A 24,369-nucleotide genomic window follows, 5' to 3' on the forward strand; every position below is an offset into this window, starting at 1 on the left:
GGTGACATTTTAACAGCGTTCCAATATTTGAGGGGCTGCAAAGAGGTGGAGCTCAATTTATTTTCCAAAGCACCAAAAGGCACCACAAGGAACAGTGGATGGAAACTAATCAAGGAGAAAAGCAACCTGCAATTAAGGAGAAACTACTAATAGAGAGAACAATTAACCAGTGGAACAACTTGCCTTCAGAAGTTGGGTGTGGGTGCTCCATCACTGGAGGTTTTTAAGAAAAGACAGAACAGCCACTTGCCTGAAATGGAAGGGGGTCTCTTGCTTAAGCAGGGGGTTTGGCTAAAAGACCTATAAAGACCCTTCCAGCTCTATTCTGAATTTGAGATTTGGGAGATTTAAAGTCTTTATTTTTCATATTTCTGAACTGCCCAGTTCCCTCAGTCTTCAGGTAACACTTGATTCCTTGTGACTTTATTGACATGTTTTCCTGGCAAGTGAGGAGTTTCATTGGGGGTGGGGGTGGGGGGATCCCAGGAGAGACATGGGGTGAAGCTTCATTTTTACAGCTTCGTTAAGTTGCAGAGGCACGTTTCCAGGAGTTATCCTGTACCCCCTGCTCCCGCCCGACGAAAAAGAGCCTGGAACAGAAGGAAGGTACGCTTTCTCCTTTCCAATCTGCACATCATTTCTCTCTCCTCCCCCTCCACCCGCTTTCCAAAAGAGAACTTTGCTTTGGTTTATTTCCCGTTCCCGGCAAACGAAGCTTCGGGCGCAGCTCCAGGGGCAATGGATGCCCTCTTGGGGGACCTGAAAGAAAAGATTTGGGGATGTAGCCTCAGGGAGAAAAGCTACCGATGAGCTCCTTGGAAGTCAAATAGGACTTGATGGCACTTAAGGAAGCACGGAATCCATGAGAACATCTTCAAACGCCTTAGGGTAGAAAAAGCATGTCCTTCCGCCTTGTGTCGCTAGATGGCGCGCTACAGAGAAACAACACTCCCGTCTACAAAGCAAGTACCGTGCAATGGCGGCAGAGCTATTCTAGGGAAGGGGAAGAGGCTGGGCTGGAACGAGTTGAAACGATAGAGTATTAGATAGCCAGAGAGAATATGGAGGAGACAAGGTGAAGGGCAGAGGATCTTCCTCTTCCGGCTCATCCACCGGAGGATCATGGTGTCGGCGGAGCCTCTTGTGCTGTTTCAAGGGGTCGAAGAGGCTCCTGGGAGGTGAGTGGAGGGAAGGTCGGAGGAGAAGCCGGGAGCAAGTCGGGCCCTTTGGGTTCCTCCACGGCCTGGAACAGAGCAAGCAACGAGGCTGAAACGTAGCGGCTGCTGCTGCATATTCCTTCCCTCCCCAAATTTTGTTATCCTTATGCCGCACGACTTAAAACTGCTGCCTGTGATTTTCTGCTGGGAGATTTAGGACACTTTCTTTAGTTTTCATATTTCTTAATCGCTCAGTTCCCTCATCCTTTTACGTAACACTTGATTCCTCGTGATAATATTGACATGTTGTTTTGATGGAAAGTGAGAGGAGTTTCATGGGCAAAAGAGATGGTTTACACCTTGCATAGGATTTGGGCACCATTTCATCCATTATTGTCTGCGTCTTTCTAAACTTAGATAAAACTTGAGCAAATGCACTTTGGGAACATTTTGCACACTAAAACAAATATACTTGCATTGTCTACAAACATAAATTCATAGGTCTTTATTTCTGCATGAATATGCATGCATATTTGTGTGATCTATCCAAGCCAAAAAGAGAATTATGTGAGATTGAACTACAATTTTTGTGTTTGTTTTTTTTTCATGCAAATGTATGGGGTATTTTTGCTGCTTTCTCATGTACTGCGCTAGTATTAAACAATCATGAAACTTAATTCATTAATATATATCTTACAGATAAAGAGGATGCCAAGAAGGGCAATCTGGGCCACAGAGAATGAGAAGAAGCATTAAAATGTTAAACAAGCCATCAATCAAAATCTTTTCTACCTTCTCCGCAAATTGTAAAGACTCTCTTTCTTCCTCAGCAGATGAGAGACAAGGGAGAGAATAAAAAGAAAAAAGTTTTCACCTGGAAAAAAATTCAGTATCTACAACTCAAGAAAACATTACATGAAAAGTCAAGGAGGATAATTTCCAAATAAAAAGAAGGAGATACCAGGAGGTCAGTGGGAACAAAAAATATCCCTCCAAGTAAGAAATCACAAATATTTTTGGCCTCCTCAAGAATCCAAAAATATCAGTGTTGTAAAGACCCCACAGACTGCCTATTCTAAGAAAAACACAGATTGCTGATCACAGCTCACTATGCATGAGGGGATCCACCCAGTGAAAAATGAAACAAATGTTTGCAGTGTAGCAAAAGTTGAGGGTTATTCTGGAACGCTGACACTTTACTCAGAAAAGTTTCCTCATAATTCATGGCATGATCCATACATGAGAGAAAATCTAGCAGTACTTCCAATGCGACGAAAAATTAAGCATGACCACCAATCTGCTAAGATACAAGAGGATTTACACAGATGAGACACACTTTGAATGTCCTAATTGTGGGAAAAGTTTCACACACAACTCTGATCTGGTGATACACCAGAGGACTCACACGCAGGAGAAACCATATATGTGTTCCGACTGTGGAAAAAGTTTCAATTGGATTTGTCGCCTGAAGATACACCAGAGGACTCACAAAGGAGAAAATCCATATCAGTGCCAAGATTGTGGGAAAGATTTCAGTCGGAAATCTGACCTGGTGAAACATCAGAGGACTCACACAGGAGAGAAACCATGTAAATGTTGTGACTGTGGCGAAAGTTTCAGTCATAATTCCTACCTGGTGAAACACCAGAGGACTCATACGGGAGAGAAACCGTATGAGTGTTCAGATTGTGGGAAAGATTTGAGTTGTAATTCCGACCTGGTGAAACATCAGAGGACTGACACAGGAGAGAAACCATATAAATGTCATTATTGTGGGAAAAGTTTCAGTCAGAATTCCTACTTGGTAAAACACCAGAGGACTCACACGCAAGAGAAACCCTATGAGTGTTCAGATTGTAGGAAAGGTTTCAGTTGCAATTCCGCCCTGTTGAAACATCAGAGGACTCACACAGGAGAGAAACCATATGAGTGTCTGCAGTGTGGGAAAAGGTTCATTCAAAATTCCAACCTTGTGCGACATCACAGGACTCACACAGGAGAGAAACCATATAAGTGTCCAAATTGTAAGAAAAGTTTCAGTCAGAATTGTGACCTAGTGATACACCAGGGGACTCACATACAAGAGAAACCCTATGAGTGTTCAGATTGTAGGAAATGTTTCAGTTGCAATTCTGCCCTGTTGAAACATCGGAGAACTCACACAGGAGAGAAACCATATAAATGTCATTGTGGGAAAAGTTTCGGTCAGAATTCCGCCTTGGTGAAACACCAGAGGATTCACACAGGAGAGAAACCATATAAATGTCAGGATTGTGGGAAATGTTTTGGTCAGAATTGTTACCTGTTGATACACCAGAGAACTCACACAGGGAACAAACAGTATCAGTGTGTGGATTGTGGTAAAAGTTTCACTCGGAATTCTAACCTGGTAATACACCAGAGGACGCATGGAGCAGAAAAATTATATGAGTGTCTATTTTGTGGGAAAAGTTTCAATCAGACTGCCAACCTGCTGCAACACCAGAACACTCACACCGGAGAAAAACCATATGAGTGCCTGGATTGTGGGAAAAGGTTCAGTTGGAATTTCCATCTAGTGATACACCAGAAAACTCACACAGATGTAAAACTGTATGAGTGTCCACAATGTGGGAAAAGTTTCAATTGCAAGTCTGAACTGGTGAAGCACCAAAAGACTCATCAAGGAGAGAGACTGTATGAGTGTCCAGCTTGTGGGAAAAGTTTCCTTCGGAATTCTAAGCTGTTGACACACCTGAGAACTCACACAGGGGAGAAACCCTTTGAATGTCCTGATTGTGGGAAAAGTTTCAGTCAGAAAGCTAACCTAGTGGTACACCAGGGAACTCACACAGGAGAAAAACCCTATCAGTGTCCAGATTGTGGGAAATGTTTCCAGCATAATTCCAAGCTAGTGGTACACCAGAGGAGTCACACAGGAGAAAAACCATATGAGTGTCCAGATTGTGGGAAGGATTTCAGTACTAGGTCTAGCCTTATAAATCATGTAAGGATACACATAGGGGAGTAAGCATTCCAGTTCCCAGATTGCAGACAAATATTGTTTTGGACAACATTGCTCCCTTGTCACACACAAGAAATTGCACTTGAGGCAAAATTTGAAGTGTGTAGAGGAATCTTGAATTTGGTTAATTATCTCTCATTGGAAACCCAGCTGAGCAATTTACCTTTTAATTTCTTGTATGATTCTTTTTAGTGAAAATTAGGATAGGATAGGATAGGATAGGATAGTGTAGGGATCCATATTAGGCAATGTTTGCTGTCCTCACTTATTTCTACATATAATAAAAAAAGGATACAAATATGTAGATATTCGTGTATTTTTATTCAGTTACAAAATGTATATGTAGCCTAACTTGACAAATGTATCTTGTCTTTTTATGTACACTGAGAGCATATGCTCTCAGACAAATTCCTTGTGTGTCCAATCACACTTGGCCAATAAAGAATTCTATCCTGTCCTGTCCTGTCCTATCCTATCTCATATGATTCCACACGATTTACAGCAATAAAACTTTCATAGAGAAACTAATAAACCCCATATAGTGCAAATGGCAAAATGCAAAGGCTCCACATTTAAAATGCACTTGCCCTGCAAGGTTGGTGGCATTTGGGAATGCCAAAAAGATTCTTGCTTTTGTTCAACTATGCTCATGACTGGTGCCATTCATCCTCAAAAGTGGTTATGTTTCACCTTGCAAGGAGTTAAAATGAAGAAATTCACCACAGGTGAATTCATAAATTATAAATTCAATAAATATAAACAAAACACCTGCTTCCAAATCAAGCTTCTGATGTGGAGTCCTCTCTTCTTATCCCAGTACTTAGGTGGAAAGGTAGTTCTTTACCAGGAGGATAAAAGCCTGCCAAACTTCAGGGTGAAGAGTGTTTCATAGGGCAGGGTCTGCAACGGAAAAGGCTCACTTCCTAGCTCACATCAGATGGCAATATTTAAGGCAAGGGACTAAGAGTGTGCCCACCCTATCTGACCTGGTAGAACAGATGGATGCAAAAACAATAAAGGCGGAGCAATAATGACAGGTGCCCTGGTGGCTCAGTGGGTAGAATGCGGTATTGCCAGCTGTTTCTGCTCAGCCTGGAATTCAACCCTGAGGGGGTTTGAAGTTGACTCCGCCTTCCATCCTTCTTAGATTGTTAAAATGAGGACCCAGATTGTTGGGGAAATATGCTGACACTGTAAACTGAGAGTGGTATGAAGCACTGTCTGGTGGTATATAATTCTAAGTGCTATTGCTATAATAAATGATTATATTTAAATCATAACTAACATTTTCAATTGCACCTTAAAGAAATGAATCCAGTTCAGCTTGCATCACAAAGATGTTACATGGACAACACAGTACTGGACAACCCATTACTGTGTCCACTGCTGCGTTGTGGACTAGTTGAAGTTTTTTGGTGGGCCGGTGCAGTGATTGAAACAGGTGGTGACCAAGGCATGAGTGACCCATTTGTAAGGCCTCCCAGTCCAGGAAAGGTCACAATTGGTGCAATAGATGAATCTGTGCAAAGCCCCACCTCCTGTCACACTCTCAAGCAGGAGACATGAGTCCAGGAGGACCCCCAGATTGTGCACCAGGTCAGTCGCCAAAGGTGATCACATGACCCCAAGACACTGCAACTATCACAAATATGAAGTCAATTGCAAAGCCTCTGAATGTTAACCATGTGACAATGGTGATGCTGTAATGGTTGTAAGGGTGAAAAATGGTCATAAGTCACTTCTTTCAGTGCTGTTGTAACTTCAAATGATCCCTAAATGAAATGTTCTAAGTCCAGGTCTACCTGTACATAGTTGGGTGTCATAGTATGGATGGCCTCCCCTAGTGATTTCATGTAAATGTTAAAAAGGAGCTGCAAAAGGTTTGATCCCAGGGGCACCCCAAATGGCAGGGGCCAAGATCGGCCTCAGTTCTCCTACCCATCCTGACTGGAACCGGGCATGGATGGAAAAGTAGAACCATAGTAACAAAGTGCTTCCCAGTCCCAGTCCCCAAAGCCGATGCAGGAGATTCAGGTGGTATTCAGCAGGTTCTGACCAGTTCTGAAGAACCAGTAGCGGAAATTTTGAGTAGTTCGGAGGACCAGTAAATACCACCTCTGACTGGCCCCACCCCCATCTATTTTCTGCCTTCCAAGTCCCAGCTGATTGGAAGTGGGGATTTTGCAGTAACCTTCCCCTGGAGTTGGGTGGGAATGGAGATTTTACTGTATCCTTCCCCTGTCATGCCCACGAAGCTGCTCCCACAGAACTAGTAGTAAAAAATTTTTAATCCAACCACTGCGGAGAATATCATGGTCAATGGTATTGAAATCTAATGAGAGGTCTAGGAGAGACATAATGGTTGCATCCCGTCTATCGCAAACCCTCAAAAAGTCCATGAGAATTGCAATCAATGGCGTTTTAGTGATCTGCCCCAACCTGAGAAGGACCCAGATGCCTTTCTCCTTCATAGCCCAGGTGGCAAAGTCAGAGGATGAAGTTGAAGTCTCGGGCTGCCAACCTTTCATTGCCCTCTTAACTGCACTTAGAAAAGATCTCAATCTGCAGCAATTCCTTGAACTCCTCTGCTAGGAAAGCCTCTCATCATATCCTTATGCATAGGAAACTGCTGTTGGAGGTAGTGTATATTGCCTGCCAGGATACCAACTGTCCAGATGGGGGGAAATGACTCTTTCAGACCTATCCTGAGCTTGGAAAAAAAATATGGGCAATTCTCAGCTTGCAACAGCAATAGGCATCAGAATTTCCATTGTTAGGTAGGGATGGGACACCAAAAGGAAATACCATGCTTGTTAACTAAACATGGAAGTAAAAGAAAATAAAATCCCAGAAGAGACAAAGGGGCCAGTTTCACTTTTACAGCTTCACTAGGTTGCAAGGCAAGTTTCCCTTGGATTAGTTTTTGCAAAAGAAGCTCCTGGCTGAGTTGCAGTGACGATAAGGACGTTCCTTCGAGACCCCAAAAAACAGACTAGGGCTAGGTGGTGTTAGAGAAGTTATGGATGTGGTTGCGAAGAGTGGAAAATGGCACGTCATTAAAAAAACACCTTAGAAATGCCAGATAGTTGAAAGATGAGCAGCAGGTGGAAGATGAGTTGTGAGGGCAGGTCGGAGGAGAAGCCTGGAGGTTTTAGTAGGTCAATTTTGTTTCCTCCACTGAAGAGAAACAGTGAAGGAACAAGGCTGAACTATGTAGTCTGCTGCTGCATATTCCTTCTCTTCCCAAATGTTATTTCATTTATGTTGCATAATTTTAAACTTCTACCTGTAATTCTGCTGGGAGATGGGAGAGACCAAAATCTAAAGGGTTACAAGACAAAAACATAATTGTTGCTTAGTTTAGATATGGCTACTCTAGAGAAAAGACGACTAGGTGGGACATGAAAGCAGTATTCCAGTATTTGAGGGGCTGCCATAAAGAGAAGAGGGTCAGTTTATTTTCCAAACCACCAGAAGACGAGACAAGAAGCTGTTGGTGGGAAAGAAATCAAGGAGAGAAGGATCCTGGAATTAAGGAGAAACTTCTAATAGAGAGAACAATTATCCAGAGGAAGGGCTTCCCTTCAGACGTTGTGGGTGCTTCATCACTTTTTAAGAAGAAACAGCCACTTGGCTGAAATGGTAGGGGGTCTCTTGCTTTAGCAGGGGGTCGGGTTAGAAGACCTATAGAGACCTTTCCACTCTATTCTGAATTTGAGATTTGGGAGATTTAAAAAGAAAAAACTTTATTTTTCATACTGATTAAGGGCCCATTTCCTTCAGTCTTCTTGATTCCTTGTGACTTTATTGACATGTTGTTTTCCTGGCAAGTGAGGAATTTCATGGGCAAAAAAAAAAAAAAAAAAATCCCAGCAGAGACATGGGGTGAAGCTTCATATTTACAGCTTTGTTAAGTTGCAGAGGCAGGTTTCGAGGAGTTATCTTGCCCCCCCCACACCCCTACGAGGAAAAAGTGCCTTGATGCAAGGGCATCCTTTCTCCTTTCCAATTTGTACGTCATTCCCCCACCCCACCCCATAGACACATGGAAAGGCAACTTTCCTTTGGTTTAGTTGCCGTTTCTGACAAACTGCTGGTTCGAATCTCGCCAAGGCTCAAGGTTGACTCAGCCTTCCATCCTTTCTAAGGTAGGTGAAATGAGGACCCAGTTTGTGGGGGCAATAAGCTGACTTTGTATAAATATACAAAAGTATGAAGGCTGTTGCTTAACGCATTGTAAGCCGCCCTGAGTCTCCGGAGAAGGGCGGCATTGTCAGATGTAAATGCCTTATTCTCCAATGTGTAAATAATGTATATATGGAACATCAGAGGTTAACTTATTCTTTGGACTTTAATGTATTCATAACTTACCACTCCCATTCCTAGCTCCACCCCTTGTATATATAAGGAGCCACCCTCACCATTCTCGTCGCTTCTACCTTGAATATTCAGTGAATATAGAATGCCTATCATAATTAAAAAGAAATATATTTAAAGCTTTAACTTCTATTATCTTTATTGAGTCTGATCCTGAAAATATTGCAACAAGCTGGTAGCAGAGGATGGTTAATTGACTCAATAAGTAATTAAAAATGTCCAAGAAAGATAGGCCCAACACCAGGGCCTACAGCAAAGAAATAGAAACTGATCAAGAGATGATCAACGAATCCACCAATGCGATTTCGAGAGAATCCGAAGAATACACCACTGAAGAAGAAGAACTAATGAGTGAAAATAATGACCAGAAAGAAATCGAAATAGAAAATAACGAACTCAGGTCAGAGATATTAAAGATACTAAAAAGCCAAAAGAATGATGAAAGTCTCATCGCGGACCTCCAGGAGATGCTGAAGAACAGCGGAGCAGCGAGAGAGAAAAACGTCATTAAAGAAAAACCCAAAGATCAAAAAATCGTAAGTGAGATGACTACTGAGAAAATAGTTGTTAAAAAGAAAAGATGTGATCCCGCGCGAAATTTTGAATGGCAGCCATCTTGGTTTCAACGAACTTCAAAAGAGAATGGAGCAGAGCCAATCAAAACGCTCAGTTCAAAATTTCTGGCGCGAAAAACACTATCAGACGAAGAAAGTGAGAAAGAAGTCTCAAACTCTTCAGATGATCCAAAATCAGAAAGTGAAGACGATTTAACAAAATCTCAAGTAAAATCAGCAATGAAAACGCTTTTTGCTGCTTTTGGGCCAAGACTGAAAATTACCAAGACATCTACGAAGAAGCAAGAAATCAAACCGGCGACTCAAGACCTGCACGCTCCCATCCTGACTTCGAAAGCGACGACGCTCGAGCCCAGAGAGCCATGCCGATTTCGCCCTACACCACAGACAAAATCGAATACCAACGCACACAAAAAGAAGAAAAGAACCGTCACCACCACCAGAACCCCAAAAACCGAGCCAGAGACCGACTCATCTGAGGAGGAGCGGATCGAGAGAGCTGAAAGGGAGAGAACCTTCCACGACGCCACCAAAGAAGAAATGAGCAACGCGCATGTGCGAAACTACGTAGACGACCCAGAAGGACTTGAACTGGCCAGAGAACCGCGCAGACTCATTGCAAGCATCCCAATGCCGTTCTGTAATTTCCTGCACTTGAGAGATCACGGACTGCCCCAGGTTGTAAGTAATGGACAGAATAATGTAGGTAACTTACCCAGTGACTTCCCAAAACTTAGAATTGATGGCATTAATTTACAAGAGTGGTATCAACAGCTTCAGGTTATTTTCATGAAAGAAAATTTACTATTCTTTATAACTAGCCCTCCAAGAAGACCTTGGACTTTAAAAATAGATTGTTTACATCATAGAGCATTTTTCATAATAATATCTAGCGTGTCTCCTGCAATGTATCATAGCATCAAACCAAACCTAACTGTATCAGAAATAATTCAATGCATGTTTAATCTATTTCACAGCGATAGCGTAGCTACAACCACAAGAATGTCTAAGGATTTCTTTTCCTCTAGAGTAAAACCAGGGGTTTCTATAAGTGAGCATTTGATAAATCTAAACAAAATAAGAGCTGAGCTACAATTGAGGGGGGAAGTGATTTCAGATCAAACAATGAAAAGTGTTATTATCAATTCACTTGATCCATCATGGGATAGCTTTATGTCACACTTAGATACCATTAATTTGGGATATTTATCCATAGAAAGTCTATCTAACAAATTGATAGCAGAAGACAATTCAAGAAAAAATCGATCCAGTAACCAAACAGACCACAAACCTTTTAGGAAAGTAGTCTTTCAAGATAAACATAATGAGGCCTTTAGATGCTACAATTGTGGATCCAGGGAACATAGTAGAAGAGACTGCCCCAAAGTCTCAAGAGAGAGACATAGGCCAGAATATAGGAGCAAATATAATTACAGACAATCTTCCACAGATAGACACGAATATAGAAGCCCACCAAATTACAAAGAAGGTAGAGGGGGTAGAGAAAATTCAAAAGAGAGGAAATCTGGGTCACTGAATGGGCTAAATAAACAAGACAGCACCAGAACACAGCAGGATGAGAATAACAATTGGCTTATTGATTCTGGTGCAACAAATCACACCACCAACAACAAAAGTATATTATCTTCATTTATAGAAGATAAGTTTGTGATAAAGGTAGCTAATCAAGAAAAGGTTCAAGTACTAGGCAAAGGAAATGTGACCTTGCCTGGTCTAGGGAAAATAGAGGGGGTATTATTAATCCCAGAAATACCTCACAACATACTAAGTGCCATAAAATTAAGCAGAGAATCTGATATCAATATAGTTTTCTCAAAGGGGAAAGCAACTATAGAAAAGAACAAAACAAATGTAGGTACTGTAATGATAAAAGGAGGTCTACCCTATCTGATAACTAAAGAAAGATGTTTACATAACATTGATTCAAATATGGAAGATTGTATTGAAGCAGATGATGAAAATGTCAGTAACAGTGACAATGATGAGTGTAGAATAACTCATGATCACAAAAATACATACAAGGAAAAGAAACCAAAAATAGGTAAACCAATTCATGATGAGTGTGCTCACATCTTACACAGGAAGTTAGGACATGCAAGCTTTCCTGTAGTACAAAAAATGACTGAACACGCAGAAGGTGTCAAAATAAAAAATTGTGAAAATTATTTGGAATGCTCAGTATGTAAGTCCACCAAACTAAAAACCAGTCCCAGACCAAAAAAATCTAACAGATCAACTAACAATATTTTTGATTTGGTACATATGGACTTAGTTGGTCCATTAAGTCCCTCAATTACCTATAGAAAACGTTACTTCCTAACTATAGTGGATGACTACAGCCGATATGGTTTTGTTTACACATTAAAGCACAAGGATGAAACATTTCAGAAATTTAAGGAATTCTACAAACGTATAGAAACACAACATAATATCAGAATAAAGCAAATTATGACAGATAGGGGATGTGAGTTCATGTCTAAAGAATTCTCCCAATGGTTAAAGGATAGAGGAATGTTACATTTCACGTCCAATCCTTTTTCTGCATTTCAAAATGGAGTTGCAGAGAGGAAAAATTCCACACTACAAACCATGATTAGGTGCACATTAGAGGATGCTGGTTTAGGCAAACAATTTTGGTCAGAGGCATTACATTATTCGAATTACACTCAAAATAGAACCTGGTCCAGTATTGTGAATAAGACACCATATGAGGTGATGTACAATAGAAAACCCAAATTATCACACATGCACATATTTGGAGTCACTGCAGACGTACACATACCTAAACAATTGAGGAGAAAGGGAGAAAACGTATCCAGGAGATTAAGATTCATGGGATACGAAACTGGAACCAAAGGGTACAGATTTATTGATAGTAATAACAAATTTATAGTATCCAGAACAGCTGTGTTCCATGAACAGGCCAATTGGTCAAAATTGCACCTTAATGAAATATTTCCTAATAAATGTAAAGATACGATATCTTGCGAGGAAGGAACAACAGAAAATCAAAATATTAACAAAAGTAAGAACAAAACCAAAACTTGGACTAATAGTCAGCATAAAATAAAGACAGACACATTAACAAAAAAGGAAGCTAGATATTTGCATGATAACCATAGCAAGCCTGAAAGAACTATTAGAAACAATAGAAACCAAATACCAAATAAATACAAAGATTACATAATGCATATGAATGGAGAACAAATAACACCTAATACATATGAAGAAGTATTGAAACTTCCACATGAAGAAAGAGAAAAATGGGAACTAGCTATGGAAAAAGAGATGGAAAGTTTACAAGGATTAAATGTATTCACACCTGCGATCGCACCTAAGGATAAAACAATTATAGGTACCAGGTGGATTTATAAAATTAAGAACTTAGAAGGAGGCAATACCTTATACAAGGCTAGACTAGTTGCACAAGGCTATGCACAAAAATACCCAGAAGACTATACTGATACATATTCACCCACAGTGAGAACTGAGAGTGTCAAAACAGCCCTTGTAGTAGCATCTGCACTCAATCTGGACGTATTCCAATATGACATACAGACCGCATACTTACATGCAAAATTAGATAAGGAAATATATGTAAGAGCACCACACAGTCAATACACTAATAAGAACGAAATTTGGTTATTAAATAAGAGTCTGTACGGATTAAAGCAATCCGGCAAAAGATGGTACGATTGCTTGGTAAAAGTACTTAAGACCATGGATTTCAACGCCACCACTGCTGATAACTGTTTCTTTGTAAAAAAGAGTAATGATCATATTGAATTTGTATTAATTTACGTGGACGATATTTTATACATTGGAAAGCATAAAGAGAGCAGGGAAATCTTTGTAAATAAGTTAAATGAACACTTCTCACTGAAATCTCTGGGTAAAGTGAATAAATACCTTGGTGTGCAAATTAACAAAACTAAAAGGGGATTCAAACTTACACAGAAAGATAAAATCATCGAACTCCTAAACAAATGTAACTTAAATAATGCTAAAACCTGTGACACCCCTATGCAAACTGATTTTCTTAGAAACACTGATGAATCTTCCCCTGAGTTTAAAGACAACACATTTTACAGATCAGTTATAGGTTCACTCCTTTATATATCTAATTGGACTAGGCCAGATATTGCATTACCTCTCAATCTATTGTCAAGATATGTTAGTAAACCAACCTTGTATCATTGGGAAGCTGTCAAAAGAATTCTAAGATATCTGAAGGGTACATTAGATTTTTGTTTAATGTTGGAACCCAATAATGACAGAGAACCAAAAATTACTTGTTATGCTGATGCAGATTGGGCTGGTGATACATCATGCAGAAAGAGTACTTCTGGTTATGTTTTTCTATTGAATGATTGTCCAGTTTACTGGTATACTGGTAAACAAGAACTAGTAGCCACTTCTACTACAGAAGCGGAATATGTTTGTTTGTCCAAAGCTGCAAATAACCTTGTATGGTTCAATGATCTGATCACTGATGTTTGGAAGAAACCCACCTTACCATTTATTATGCATGAAGACAATAAAGCGGCCATTGAAATATCCAGATCCGATGCAATTGGACAAAGGTCCAGGCATATTGATATAAAGTTTAAGCATGTGAGACAACTGTCTCAAGACGGATTCATTAAAGCAATACATTGCGATACTTCTGAACAATTAGCTGACATATTAACAAAACCCTTACCTTCTAAACAACACAAATATTTAACTTCTAAATTATATGTATTATATTGTCCTGAATCAGAATGTAATTGGTGTTGTGTAACGAACCGGCATTTAGAGGGGGATTTGTCAGATGTAAATGCCTTATTCTCCAATGTGTAAATAATGTATATATGGAACATCAGAGGTTAACTTATTCTTTGGACTTTAATGTATTCATAACTTACCACTCCCATTCCTAGCTCCACCCCTTGTATATATAAGGAGCCACCCTCACCATTCTCGTCGCTTCTACCTTGAATATTCAGTGAATATAGAATGCCTATCATAATTAAAAAGAAATATATTTAAAGCTTTAACTTCTATTATCTTTATTGAGTCTGATCCTGAAAATATTGCAACAGGCATATAAATCAAATTAAAAAAAAACAAAAAACGAAACGTCAGGCTCACAGACAAGGAGTTCCCTCTTGGGGGACCTGAAAGAAAAGGTTTGGGGATGGAGCCTCAGGGAGAAAAGCTATCGATGAGCTCCTTGGAAGTCAAATAGGACTTGATGGCACTTAAGGAAGCACGGAATCAATGAGAACATCTTCAAACGCCTTAGGGTAGAACGAGCATGTCCTTCCGCCTTGTGTCGCTAGATGGCGCCAGACAGGCAAGACTCCCGTCTACGAAGCAAGTACGGCGCAACGGCGGCAGAGCTATTCTAGGGAAGGGGGAGAGGCTGGGCTGGAACGAGTTGAAACGATAGAGCATTGTATTGCTAGAGAAGATGTGGAGGCGACAAGCAGAAGAACTTCCTCTTCCGGCTGGCCCACGGGGAGGAAGATGGCGTCGCTGGTTCCTCTTGTGCTGTTTCAAGGGGTGGAAGAGGCTCCTGGGAGGTGAGTGGAGGGAAGGTCGGAGGAGAAGCCCGGAGCAAGTCGGGCCCTTTGGGTTCCTCCACGGCGGAGGAAGCAACGAGGGTGAAACGTAGCGGCTGCTGCTGCATATTCCTTCCCTCCCCAAATTTTGTTAATATTACTTTATTTAATTCTTCAAAGAATTTCCTTCCTAATTTTATCGGTTTTATCGATTCCTTGTGATATTATTGACATGTTGTTTTGATGGAAAGTGAGGAGTTTCATGGGCAAAAGAGATATTTTACACCTTGCATAGGATTTGGGCACCATTTCATCCCTTAGTGCCTGCGTCTTTCTAAACTTAGATAAAACTTGAGCAAATGCACTTTGGGAACATTTTGCACACTGAAATAAATATACGTACATTGTCTACAAACATAAATTCATAGGTCTTTATTTCTGCATGAATGTGCGTGTGTATTTGTGTGATCTATCCAAGCCAAAAAGAGAATTTTATAATATTAAACTAAAATTTTGGTGTTTGTTTTTTTTATGCAAATGTATGGGGCATTTTTGCTGCTTTCTCATGTATTGCACTAATTTTTAAACAATAATGAAACTTAATGGATTAATATATATTTTACAGATAAAGAAGATGCCAAGAAGAGCACTTTGGACAACAGAGAATGAGAAGCAGCATTAAAATGTAAAACAAGTCATCAATCAAAATCTTTTCCACCCCCTCTGCAAATTGTAAAAACTCCTCCTTCCTCAGCAGATGAAAGACAAAGGAGAGAATTAAATCAAGAATTTTTTCACCTGGAAATAAATACAGTATCTGGAATTCAAGAAAATATTACATGAAAAGTCAAGGAGGATAATTTCCAAATAAGGAAAAAGAGAGAAATACCTGGAAGTCAGTATAAAAGTATCCCCTGGATAGCCAAAATGGACAGGCATTAATTAAAGCCTTTGAGGAAGGAAATAATGGCTTGAATCAAAGAACCTCCAAGTAAGGGATCCCAAATATTTTTGCTTCCTCAAGAATCCAAGAATATCAGTGTTGTGAAAAACCCACAGACTGCCTATTGTGAAAAAACACAGCTTGCTGATCACAGCTGATTATGCAGAAAAGGATCCACCCACTGAAAAATGATACAAATATTTAGAGTGTGGCCAATGCTTTATTTGAAAAACTTCCTCATGATTCATTGAATGACCCAAACTGGAGGGAAACTATCAGTGCTTCTAGTGTGATAAAAGATTAACCATGAACACCAATGTGGTGAGACACAAGAGGACTCAGACTGGGGACACAAACTTTGAATGCCCTGTTTGTGGGAAAATTTTCACACGGAATTCTGATCTGGTGATACACCAGATGTCTCACAGGGCAGAGAAACCATATAAATGTTCCGAATGTGGAAAAAGTTTCAATTGGATCTGTCGTCTGAAGATACACCGGGGGACTCACAAAGGAGAAAATAAATATCAGTGCCAAGATTGTGGAAAAGGTTTCAATTGGAATTCTCTCCTGGTGGAACATCAGAGGATTCACACAGGAGAAAAACCCTATGAGTGTCCTGATTGTGGGAAAGATTTCAGTCGGAAATCTGACCTGGTGAAACATCAAAGGACTCACACAGGAGAGAAACCATACAAATGTCATGACTGCGGGGAAAGTTTCAGTCAGAATTCCTACTTGGTGAAACACCAGAGGACTCATACAGGAGAGAAACTGTATGAGTGTTCAGATTGTGGGAAAGATTTCAATTGCAATTCCGCCCTAGTGAAACATCAGAGGACTCACACAGGAGAGAAACCATATAACTGTCCTGATTGTGGGAAAAGTTTCACTCATAATTCCTACCTGGTGAAACACCAGAGGACTCACACAGGAGAGAAACCATATAACTGTCCTGATTGTGGGAAAAGTTTCACTTACAATTCCTACCTGGTGAAACACCAGAGGAGTCACACGCAAGAGAAATCATATGAGTGTTCAGATTGTGGAAAAGCTTACAAGTGCAATTCTTATCTAGTAACACACCAAAAGATTCACACAGGTGAAAAATCTTATGAGTGTCTGCAGTGTGGGAAAAGTTTCATTCAAAATTCCAACCTTGTGCGACATCACAGGATTCACACTGGAGAGAAACCATATAAGTGTCCAGATTGTGGGAAAAGTTTCACTCAGAAATGTGACCTGGTAATACACCAGAGGATTCATACGGAAGAGAAAGGGTATGAGTGTTCAGATTGTGGGAAAGGATTCAGTTGCAGTTCCAACCTAGTGATACATCAGAGGACTCACATAGGAGAGAAACCATATAAATGTGATTGTGGGAAATGTTTCAGTCAGAATTCCTACCTGGTGAAACACCAAAGGATTCACACAGGAGAGAAACCATATAAATGTCATGATTGTGGGAAAAGTTTCAGTCAGAATTCCTACCTAATGAAACACCAGAAAACTCACATGGCTGAGAAACTCTATGAATGTTCAGAGTGTGGGAAAAGTTTCAGTCAGAATTCCTACCTGGTGAAACACCAGAGGACTCACACAGGAGAGAAACCATATAAGTGTACTGATTGTGGGGAAAGTTTCCATCAGAATTCTCACCTGATGGTACACGAGGCTATTCACACCGAGGACAAACGGTATCAGTGTGTGGATTGTGGTAAAAGTTTCCCTCGGAATTCTGATCTGGTGATACATCAAAGGACTCACGGAGGAGAAAAATTATACGAGTGTCTGTTTTGTGGGAAAAGTTTCAGTCAGACTGCCAACCTGGTGCAACATCAGAATACTCACACAGGAGAAAAACCATATGAGTGCCTGGATTGTGGGAAAAGATTCAGTTGGAATTTCCACCTGGTGATACACCAGAAGACTCACACAGGAGAGAAACTGTACGAATGTCCAGAATGTCAGGAAAGTTTCAGTATTAAATCTGAATTGGTGAAGCATCAAAAGACTCATAAAGAAGAGAAACTGTACAAGTGTCCTGATTGTGGGAAATGCTTCCCTCGGAATTCCAAGCTGTTAAGACACCAGAGAACTCACACGGGAGAGAAACCATATGAGTGTCTGTATTGTGGAAAAACTTTCAGTCAGAATTCTAACCGGCTGATGCACCAGAAAACTCACACAGGAGAAAAACCATATCGGTGTCCAGATTGTGGGAAAAGTTTCAATCAGAATTCCTACTTGGTGAAACACCAGAGGATTCACAGTGGAGAAAAACCGTATAAGTGTCTTGAATGTGGGAAAACTTTCAGTCGGAATTCCCATTTGGTGATACACTGGAGGACTCACACAGGAGAGAAACCATATGAATGTCCGGATTGTGGGAAAGATTTCAGAACTAGAACTAGCCTTATAAATCATGTAAGGTTACATATAGGGGAGTAAACTTGCTAATGCCCACATTGTGGACAGTGTTTCGCACAAAGTTCCTCCCTTATTACACAAAATTTGCTTTGTGTTGAGTAATATTGAATCTCATTTCTTGTCTCTTATTGTAAGCCCAGCTGAACATTTCATTACTTGTTCTTTTTAGTGAAACTTGTCTTAGTATCAAAAATGAGTGAGGAATAGCATAGAATACAATAATAAAGTTGGAGGGGATTTTGTCCCTATTCCAACCCAGCAGTGGATTGGTCATCTAATCCATCCCATTGCTCCAGGGGGAGACCCTATACCATTTATGACACTTGATTGAGTCTCTTCTTGAAAGCTTCCAGTGATGAAGCATCCACAACTACTGAAGGCAAGCTGTTCCATTGGTTGATTGTTCTCACTGTAGAAAATTTCTCCTTATTTCTAGTTTGAATCTTTCCTTGATCAGTTTTTATCCATTCTTCCATGTCTGGCTTTGGATGTTTTGGAAATAGTTCCCGCCTGGACTATTGTAATGCTCTCTACATGGGGCTCCCCTTGAGGAACACCCGGAGGCTCCAACTGGTCCAGAATGCGACCGCGCAGGTGGTTATGGGAGCGTCATGGCGCTCTCATGTAACACCTCTCCTGCGCGAGCTGCACTGGCTCCCGGTGGTTCTCCGGGTGCGATTCAAGGTATTGGTTACCACCTTCAGAGCGCTCCATGGCTTAGGACCTGGGTACTTACAAGACCGCCTGCTGCTACAAATAGCCTCCCACCGGACAATTCGCTCCCACAGAGAGGGGCTCTTCCGGGTGCCATCGGCCAAGCAATGTCGGGTGGCGACCCCCAGGAGGACAGCCTTCTCTGTGGGGGCTCCTGCCCTCTGGAACGAATTGCCCCCCGAGATACAGAGGATTCCCAACTTACGTACCTTCCGCCGGGCCCTCAAGATGCTTTTATTTCAACAAGCCGGCCTGGCCTAATTTTAATTTTTTTAATCGTTAATTCTTAATTTTAAATGTCTAAATTGGGTAGCTTTATTTTAATTAGATATGGGCCAAACTATTTAATATTTTTAAACTGTTTTTAAATTTTATATTTGTGTGTTTTATGTTGGCTGTACACCGCCCTGAGTCCCTTCGGGAGAAGGGCAGTATATAAATTAATTAATTAATTAATTAATTCAATAAATAAATAAATAAATAAATAAATAAATAAATAAATAAATAAAAATAGGTTGCTCTCCCCCCCCCCCCATTGACAGCCCCTCACATATTGGAAGACTGCTATCATGTCACTGCTGGTCCTTCTCTTCACTAGAGTAGCCATGGCCACTTCTTGTAACCATTCTTCATATGTTTTAGCCTGCAGGTCTCTAATCTGGGAACTCCTTTGGTGGGAGAGAGAAAGTGAGTTTGGATCTGTAGGAAGTATGTTTGCTGCCTTGAGTTATTTCTGTATATAATAAACAGGGATATAAACTATGCATGTATGTAATTTTACTTAGTAAGAAAATGTATATAGTAGCCCAACTTATATGACTCCACACGGTTTACAGCAATAAAACCTTAATAGAGAAACCAGTAAATCCCATATATAGAAAATGGCAAAATGCAAAGCCTCCACATTTAAAATACACTTGCCCTGCAAGTACAGGGCACTTCTAGCAAGGTTGATGGCAATTTGATGGTCTGAGAATCCCAAAAAGGTGATTCTTCCTTTTGTTCAATTTATATGTTAAAAAGGCCTCTTGGCCTTACTAATTACGTTCGTGTGAGTTGCCACTCTTGCTCAAAATTGGTTATTTTTCACCTCGCAAAGAGTTAAATTGAAGAAGTTCACTTTAGGATTAGAGACATAAAAATTTAATAAAAACAAACACCTGGTTCCTAATCAGGCTTCTGATGCAGGGCCTGCAATGGAAACGACTCACTATCCAGTAGGAATATTTAAGGGAAGGAGCGTGCCCACCCTATCTGACCTGGTAGAACAGATAGATGCAAAAATAATAAAGGTGGGACAGTAATGACAGGTGTTCTGGGGACTCAGTGGTTACAATGCAGTATTATTGCTGGCTGACTCTGCCCACAGCCTGGAGTTCGATCCTGACGGGGCTCAAGGTTGACTCAGCCTTCCATCCTTTTGAGATCTGTAAAATGAGGACAGGATTGTTGGAGACCATATTCTGACACTAAACCGAGAGTGGGGTTTCGTGGTGTGTTATATAATTATAAGTGCTATGAAAGAAATAGCTTTAAAGGTTATGACCAGCATGTTGAATTGCACATTAAGTGAATCCAGTGGAGCTCGCACCACAAAGATGCCACATGGGCAACCGAGGGCCCCCAATTACTGTGTGCGCTGCTGCTTTCTCTACCAGTTGAAGTTTCTGGATGGCCCAGGCTAGTAATCCAAATAGGTGACCAAGTTATGAGTGAACCATATGCAAGGCCTCCCTTTCCACTAAAGGGCACATTTGGTGCAATAGATAAATCTCTGCAAAGCTCCTTCCCTGGTCACGATCTCAAGTAGGAGCCGTGAGTCCAGAGGACCCCAGTGTCAAGGTTCCAAGTAATACATCCCGTGGCTGCGGCTGTTCACTTGGGTGTTGAGGGGTAGATAAGGCTCTGCACAATTCCCCCGCTTGCCCCGTTGGCTCCTGTTGCTTCTCCAGTTTCTTCATCTTCCCTGAGTCTTTTCCGCTGCCCAGGTAGACCAGGTAAGCAGCCGGAGCTCAAGACCCCAGACAGCAGCTCCAGATCTGGAGCTTTAAGGGTTTGGGAGTCAGTTTAATGTCAGGGTTCCAAGTAATACATCCTATTCAATAAGAACTCTGAGGCAGGCAAGTTCCTCAAAGAACATTTTATTAGGACATATAAAATTGGTATATTCCTAGTGTAAAACTGGCTCTAAATTGGTGCTGGTTTTTCCCCCCAATTAAAAGTAAAATTTCATCACTTCCCCCAGAGTCTCAGTCACATGATCCAATCAGCATACAACCCAGTTGCTAGATGATCTCAGTCTCCAACCTGCAGACGCCTGCACGAATGTCCTTGATTTCCAGGGGAAAGAATTTTATTTAGGCTACAACACCCCAGCTAATCTCTACCCCCCTCCCCCGGCCCCTTCACTCCAGTCTCTGTCAGCCCTGAAGCAGTGAGAAAAGAACCTTCCCTAAAAACTACAAAAAAGAAAATGGCCAGAGTTCAGCCAACAACTTGTACCTATGACTATCATTAAGTGTTGTACCTTATGATTCTTGATGATGTACACTGAGAGCATATGCACCAAGACAAATTCCTTGTGTGTCCAATCACACTTGGCCAATAAAGAATTCTATTCTATTCAGGGTTGACATCCAGGTTGTGCAGCAGCTCAGTCACAAAAGGTGATCACATGACCCCGGGACACTGCACCTGCCACAAATATAAGTCAATTGCCAACCTTCTGAATTTAGATTATGTAACAATGGTTGTGTGAAAATTGGTCAAAAGTCACTTCTTTCAGTGCTATTGTAACCTCAAATGATCGCTAAATGAAATGTTATTAGTCCAGGACTACATGTACATAATTGGGTATCAGGATGGATAGCCACCCCTAGTGATTTTATGATTAAAAAGAGCAAAAGGCTTGATCCCCAGGGCACCCCAAATTCCAGGGGCCAAGAGACTGCCTCTCTTCTACACACACTGACTAGAAGTGGGCATGGAGATAGAAGTACAACTGCCATAATAAAAGTACCTCCCATTTCCAGTCCCTAAAACCAGTCCAGAAAGATATCATGTTCATTGTTATTGAAACCTGATGAGAGGTCTAGGAGGGACATAATAGTTGTAGCCCGTCTATTCCAAGCCCTCCAGAAATCCATGAGAATCGCAACCAATATACCCCGCCTTGAACCAAGACCAAGAAGGGCCCAGTTGTCTTTCTCCTGCACAGCCTTTTCTCCTGGTGGCAAAGTCAGAGCTGGAAGCAGAGGATAAGGTGAAGTCCCAGGCTGCCAACCTTTAATTGCCCTCTTCAGATACACTACAAAATATCTTAATCTTAGCAATGACTTGAATTCCTCTGCTAGGAAAACCTTTAATCATTTCCTTATGCATAGGAAACTGCTGTTGGAGGTATATAGCCTGCCAGGATGCCAACTATCCAGATGGGGGGAAATGACTCTTTCAGACCTATCCTGAGCTTGGGAAAGCAGTATGGGCAAGTCTCAGTTCTCACAACTAGAGTACTGTATCCAGTTTTGGTCACACTATAAAATAGATGTTGAGACTCGTGCAGAGGAGAGCAACCAGGATTATTAGGGAACTGGAGACTAAAACATATGAAGAACGCTTACATGAACTGGGCATGGCTAGTCTAGTGAAGAGAAGGACAGAGAGGAGACATGATAGCAGTCTTCCAATATTTGAGGGGCTGCTACAGAGAGGAGGGGGTCAAGCTGTTTTCCAAAGCACCTGAAGGCCAGACAAGGAATGATGGAAACTGACCGAGGAGAGATTCAACCTAGAAATGAGGAACTTTCTGACAGTGAGAACAGTGAGTAGGTCAATTTTGTTTCCTCCACTGAAGAGAAACAGTGAAGGAACAAGGCTGAACTATGTAGTCTGCTGCTGCATATTCCTTCTCTTTCCAAATGTTATTACATTTATATTGCATAATTTTAAACTTCTACCTGTAATTCTGCTGCGAGATGGGAGAGACCAAAATCTAAAGGGTATGAGACAAAAACATGAAGAAAGGTTACGGAATATTGGTATGGCTTCTCTAGAAAAAAGGACCAGGGAGGACATGAAAGCAGTATTCCAGTATTTGAGGGGCTGCCATAAAGAGAAGAGGGTCAGTTTATTTTCCAAACCACCAGAAGATGAAACAAGAAGCAATTGTTGGGAAAGAAATCAAGGAGAGAAGGATTCTGGAATTAAGGAGAAACTTCTAATAGAGAGAACAATTAAATCAGTGGAACAGCTTGAATTCAGAAGTTGTGGGTGATTCATCATTGGGGTTTTTTAAGAAGAATCGGGACAGCCACTTGTCTAAAATGATAGGGGGTCTCTTACTTGAGCAGGGGATTGGGCTAAAAGAGCTATAAAGACCCTTCCGGCTCTTAATCTGAATTTTGAGATTTGGGAGATTATTTTTTCATATTGCCTTTATTTTTCATATTGCCTAACCGCCCATCTCCCTCAGTCTTTTTGATTCCTTGTGACTTTATTGACATGTTTTCCTGGCAAGTGAGGAATTTCATGGGCAAAAAAAACAACAACCACTCAACAGAGACAAGGGGTCAAGCTTCATTCTTACAGCTTTGTTAAGTTTCAGAGGCAAGTGTCGAGCAGTTATCCTGGGCCCCACCCACGAGGAAAAAGTGCCTGGATCCAAGGGCATCCTTTCTCCTTTCCAATTTGCACGTCATTCCCCCCCCCCTTTAATATACAGATGGAAAGGAAACTTTCTTTTGGTTTAGTTGCCGTTTCTGGCAAACGAAGCTTCGGTCGCAACTCCAGGGACAATGGACACCCTTTGGGGGGGGGGCTGAAATAAAAGGTTTTTTTGGGGGGTGGGGTAGATCTTCAGGGAGAAAAGCTATCGATGAGCTCGGTGGGAGTCAAATAGGAAGGAACCAATGAGATCATCTTCACCTTAGTCCAGGAGTGGGCAACTGTGGCCCTTTTACAACCTGTGGACTTCAACTCCCAGAATTCCTGAGACAGCCAAGCTGGCTCAGGAATTCTGAGAGTTGAAGTCCACAGGTCATAAAGGGGCCATATTTGCCCACCCCTGCATTAGGGTAGAACGAGCATGTTCTTCCGCCTTGTGTCGCTAGATGGCGCGCTACAAAGAAGCAACACTTCCGCTAAGAAAGTAGGTATGCTGCAGCGACGGCCGAACTATTCTAGGGAACTGTGAGAGGCTTGGCTGGAACGAATTGAAACGATAGAGTATTGAGTTGCCAGAGAGGATGTGGAGAAGAGGCGAAGGGCAGAGTAACTTCGTCTTCCGGGTCACCCACGGGAGGATGATGGCGTCGGCGGAGCCTCTTGTGCTGCTTGGAGGGTGGAAGAGGCTCCTGGGAGGTGAGTGGAGGGAAGGTCGGAGGAGAAGCCGGAGGAGAAGTCGGGCCCTTTGGGTTCCTCCATGTTGTAGGTAGAAACAGCGAAAGGACAAATCTGAAACATGGGGGCTGCTGCTGCTGCATATTCTTTCTCTCCCCAAATGCTGTTATCCTTATGCTCTATGGTTTGAAACAACTGCCTGTGATTTTCTGCTGGGAGATTTAGGACACTTTCTTTAGTTTTCATATTTCTTAATAGCCCAGTT

At 41.4% G+C, this 24,369-nt stretch overlaps 3 protein-coding genes across 4 annotated transcripts in view; all 3 read left to right on the forward strand.

Annotated features, from left to right (window-relative positions):
• Positions 1-24,369, forward strand: part of LOC117663204 (uncharacterized) — a 131,338-nt gene that overhangs the window by 102,703 nt on the left and 4,266 nt on the right. Inside the window, exon 1 of one of the 2 annotated variants that reach the window (XM_060688171.2) lies at positions 23,899-24,125. The exons of the other annotated variant lie outside the window; for it this stretch is intronic. The gene's annotated coding sequence lies outside the window, so the exon portion shown is untranslated. Of the gene's footprint in view, positions 1-23,898; positions 24,126-24,369 lie in introns of those variants that run through there. 2 annotated transcript variants of the gene reach the window in all.
• On the forward strand, positions 881-19,529 carry LOC117663203 (uncharacterized). The gene is made up of 4 exons (XM_087885234.1): positions 881-1,178; positions 1,857-4,163; positions 14,590-14,782; positions 15,912-19,529. Exons 2-4 carry the CDS (start codon positions 2,443-2,445, stop codon positions 18,072-18,074), a joined length of 4,077 nt encoding a protein of 1,358 aa, XP_087741360.1. The 5' UTR covers positions 881-1,178; positions 1,857-2,442; the 3' UTR covers positions 18,075-19,529.
• Positions 24,063-24,369, forward strand: part of LOC148115748 (uncharacterized) — a 69,338-nt gene continuing 69,031 nt past the window's right edge. The window contains exon 1 of the mRNA XM_087884073.1: positions 24,063-24,125. The gene's annotated coding sequence lies outside the window, so the exon portion shown is untranslated. The remainder of the gene's footprint in view (positions 24,126-24,369) is intronic.

Source organism: Pantherophis guttatus, chromosome 2 (assembly GCF_059756535.1).
Source record: "Pantherophis guttatus breed Tessera chromosome 2, ASM5975653v1, whole genome shotgun sequence".
In the NCBI taxonomy this organism is placed as follows: Eukaryota; Metazoa; Chordata; class Lepidosauria; order Squamata; family Colubridae; genus Pantherophis; species Pantherophis guttatus.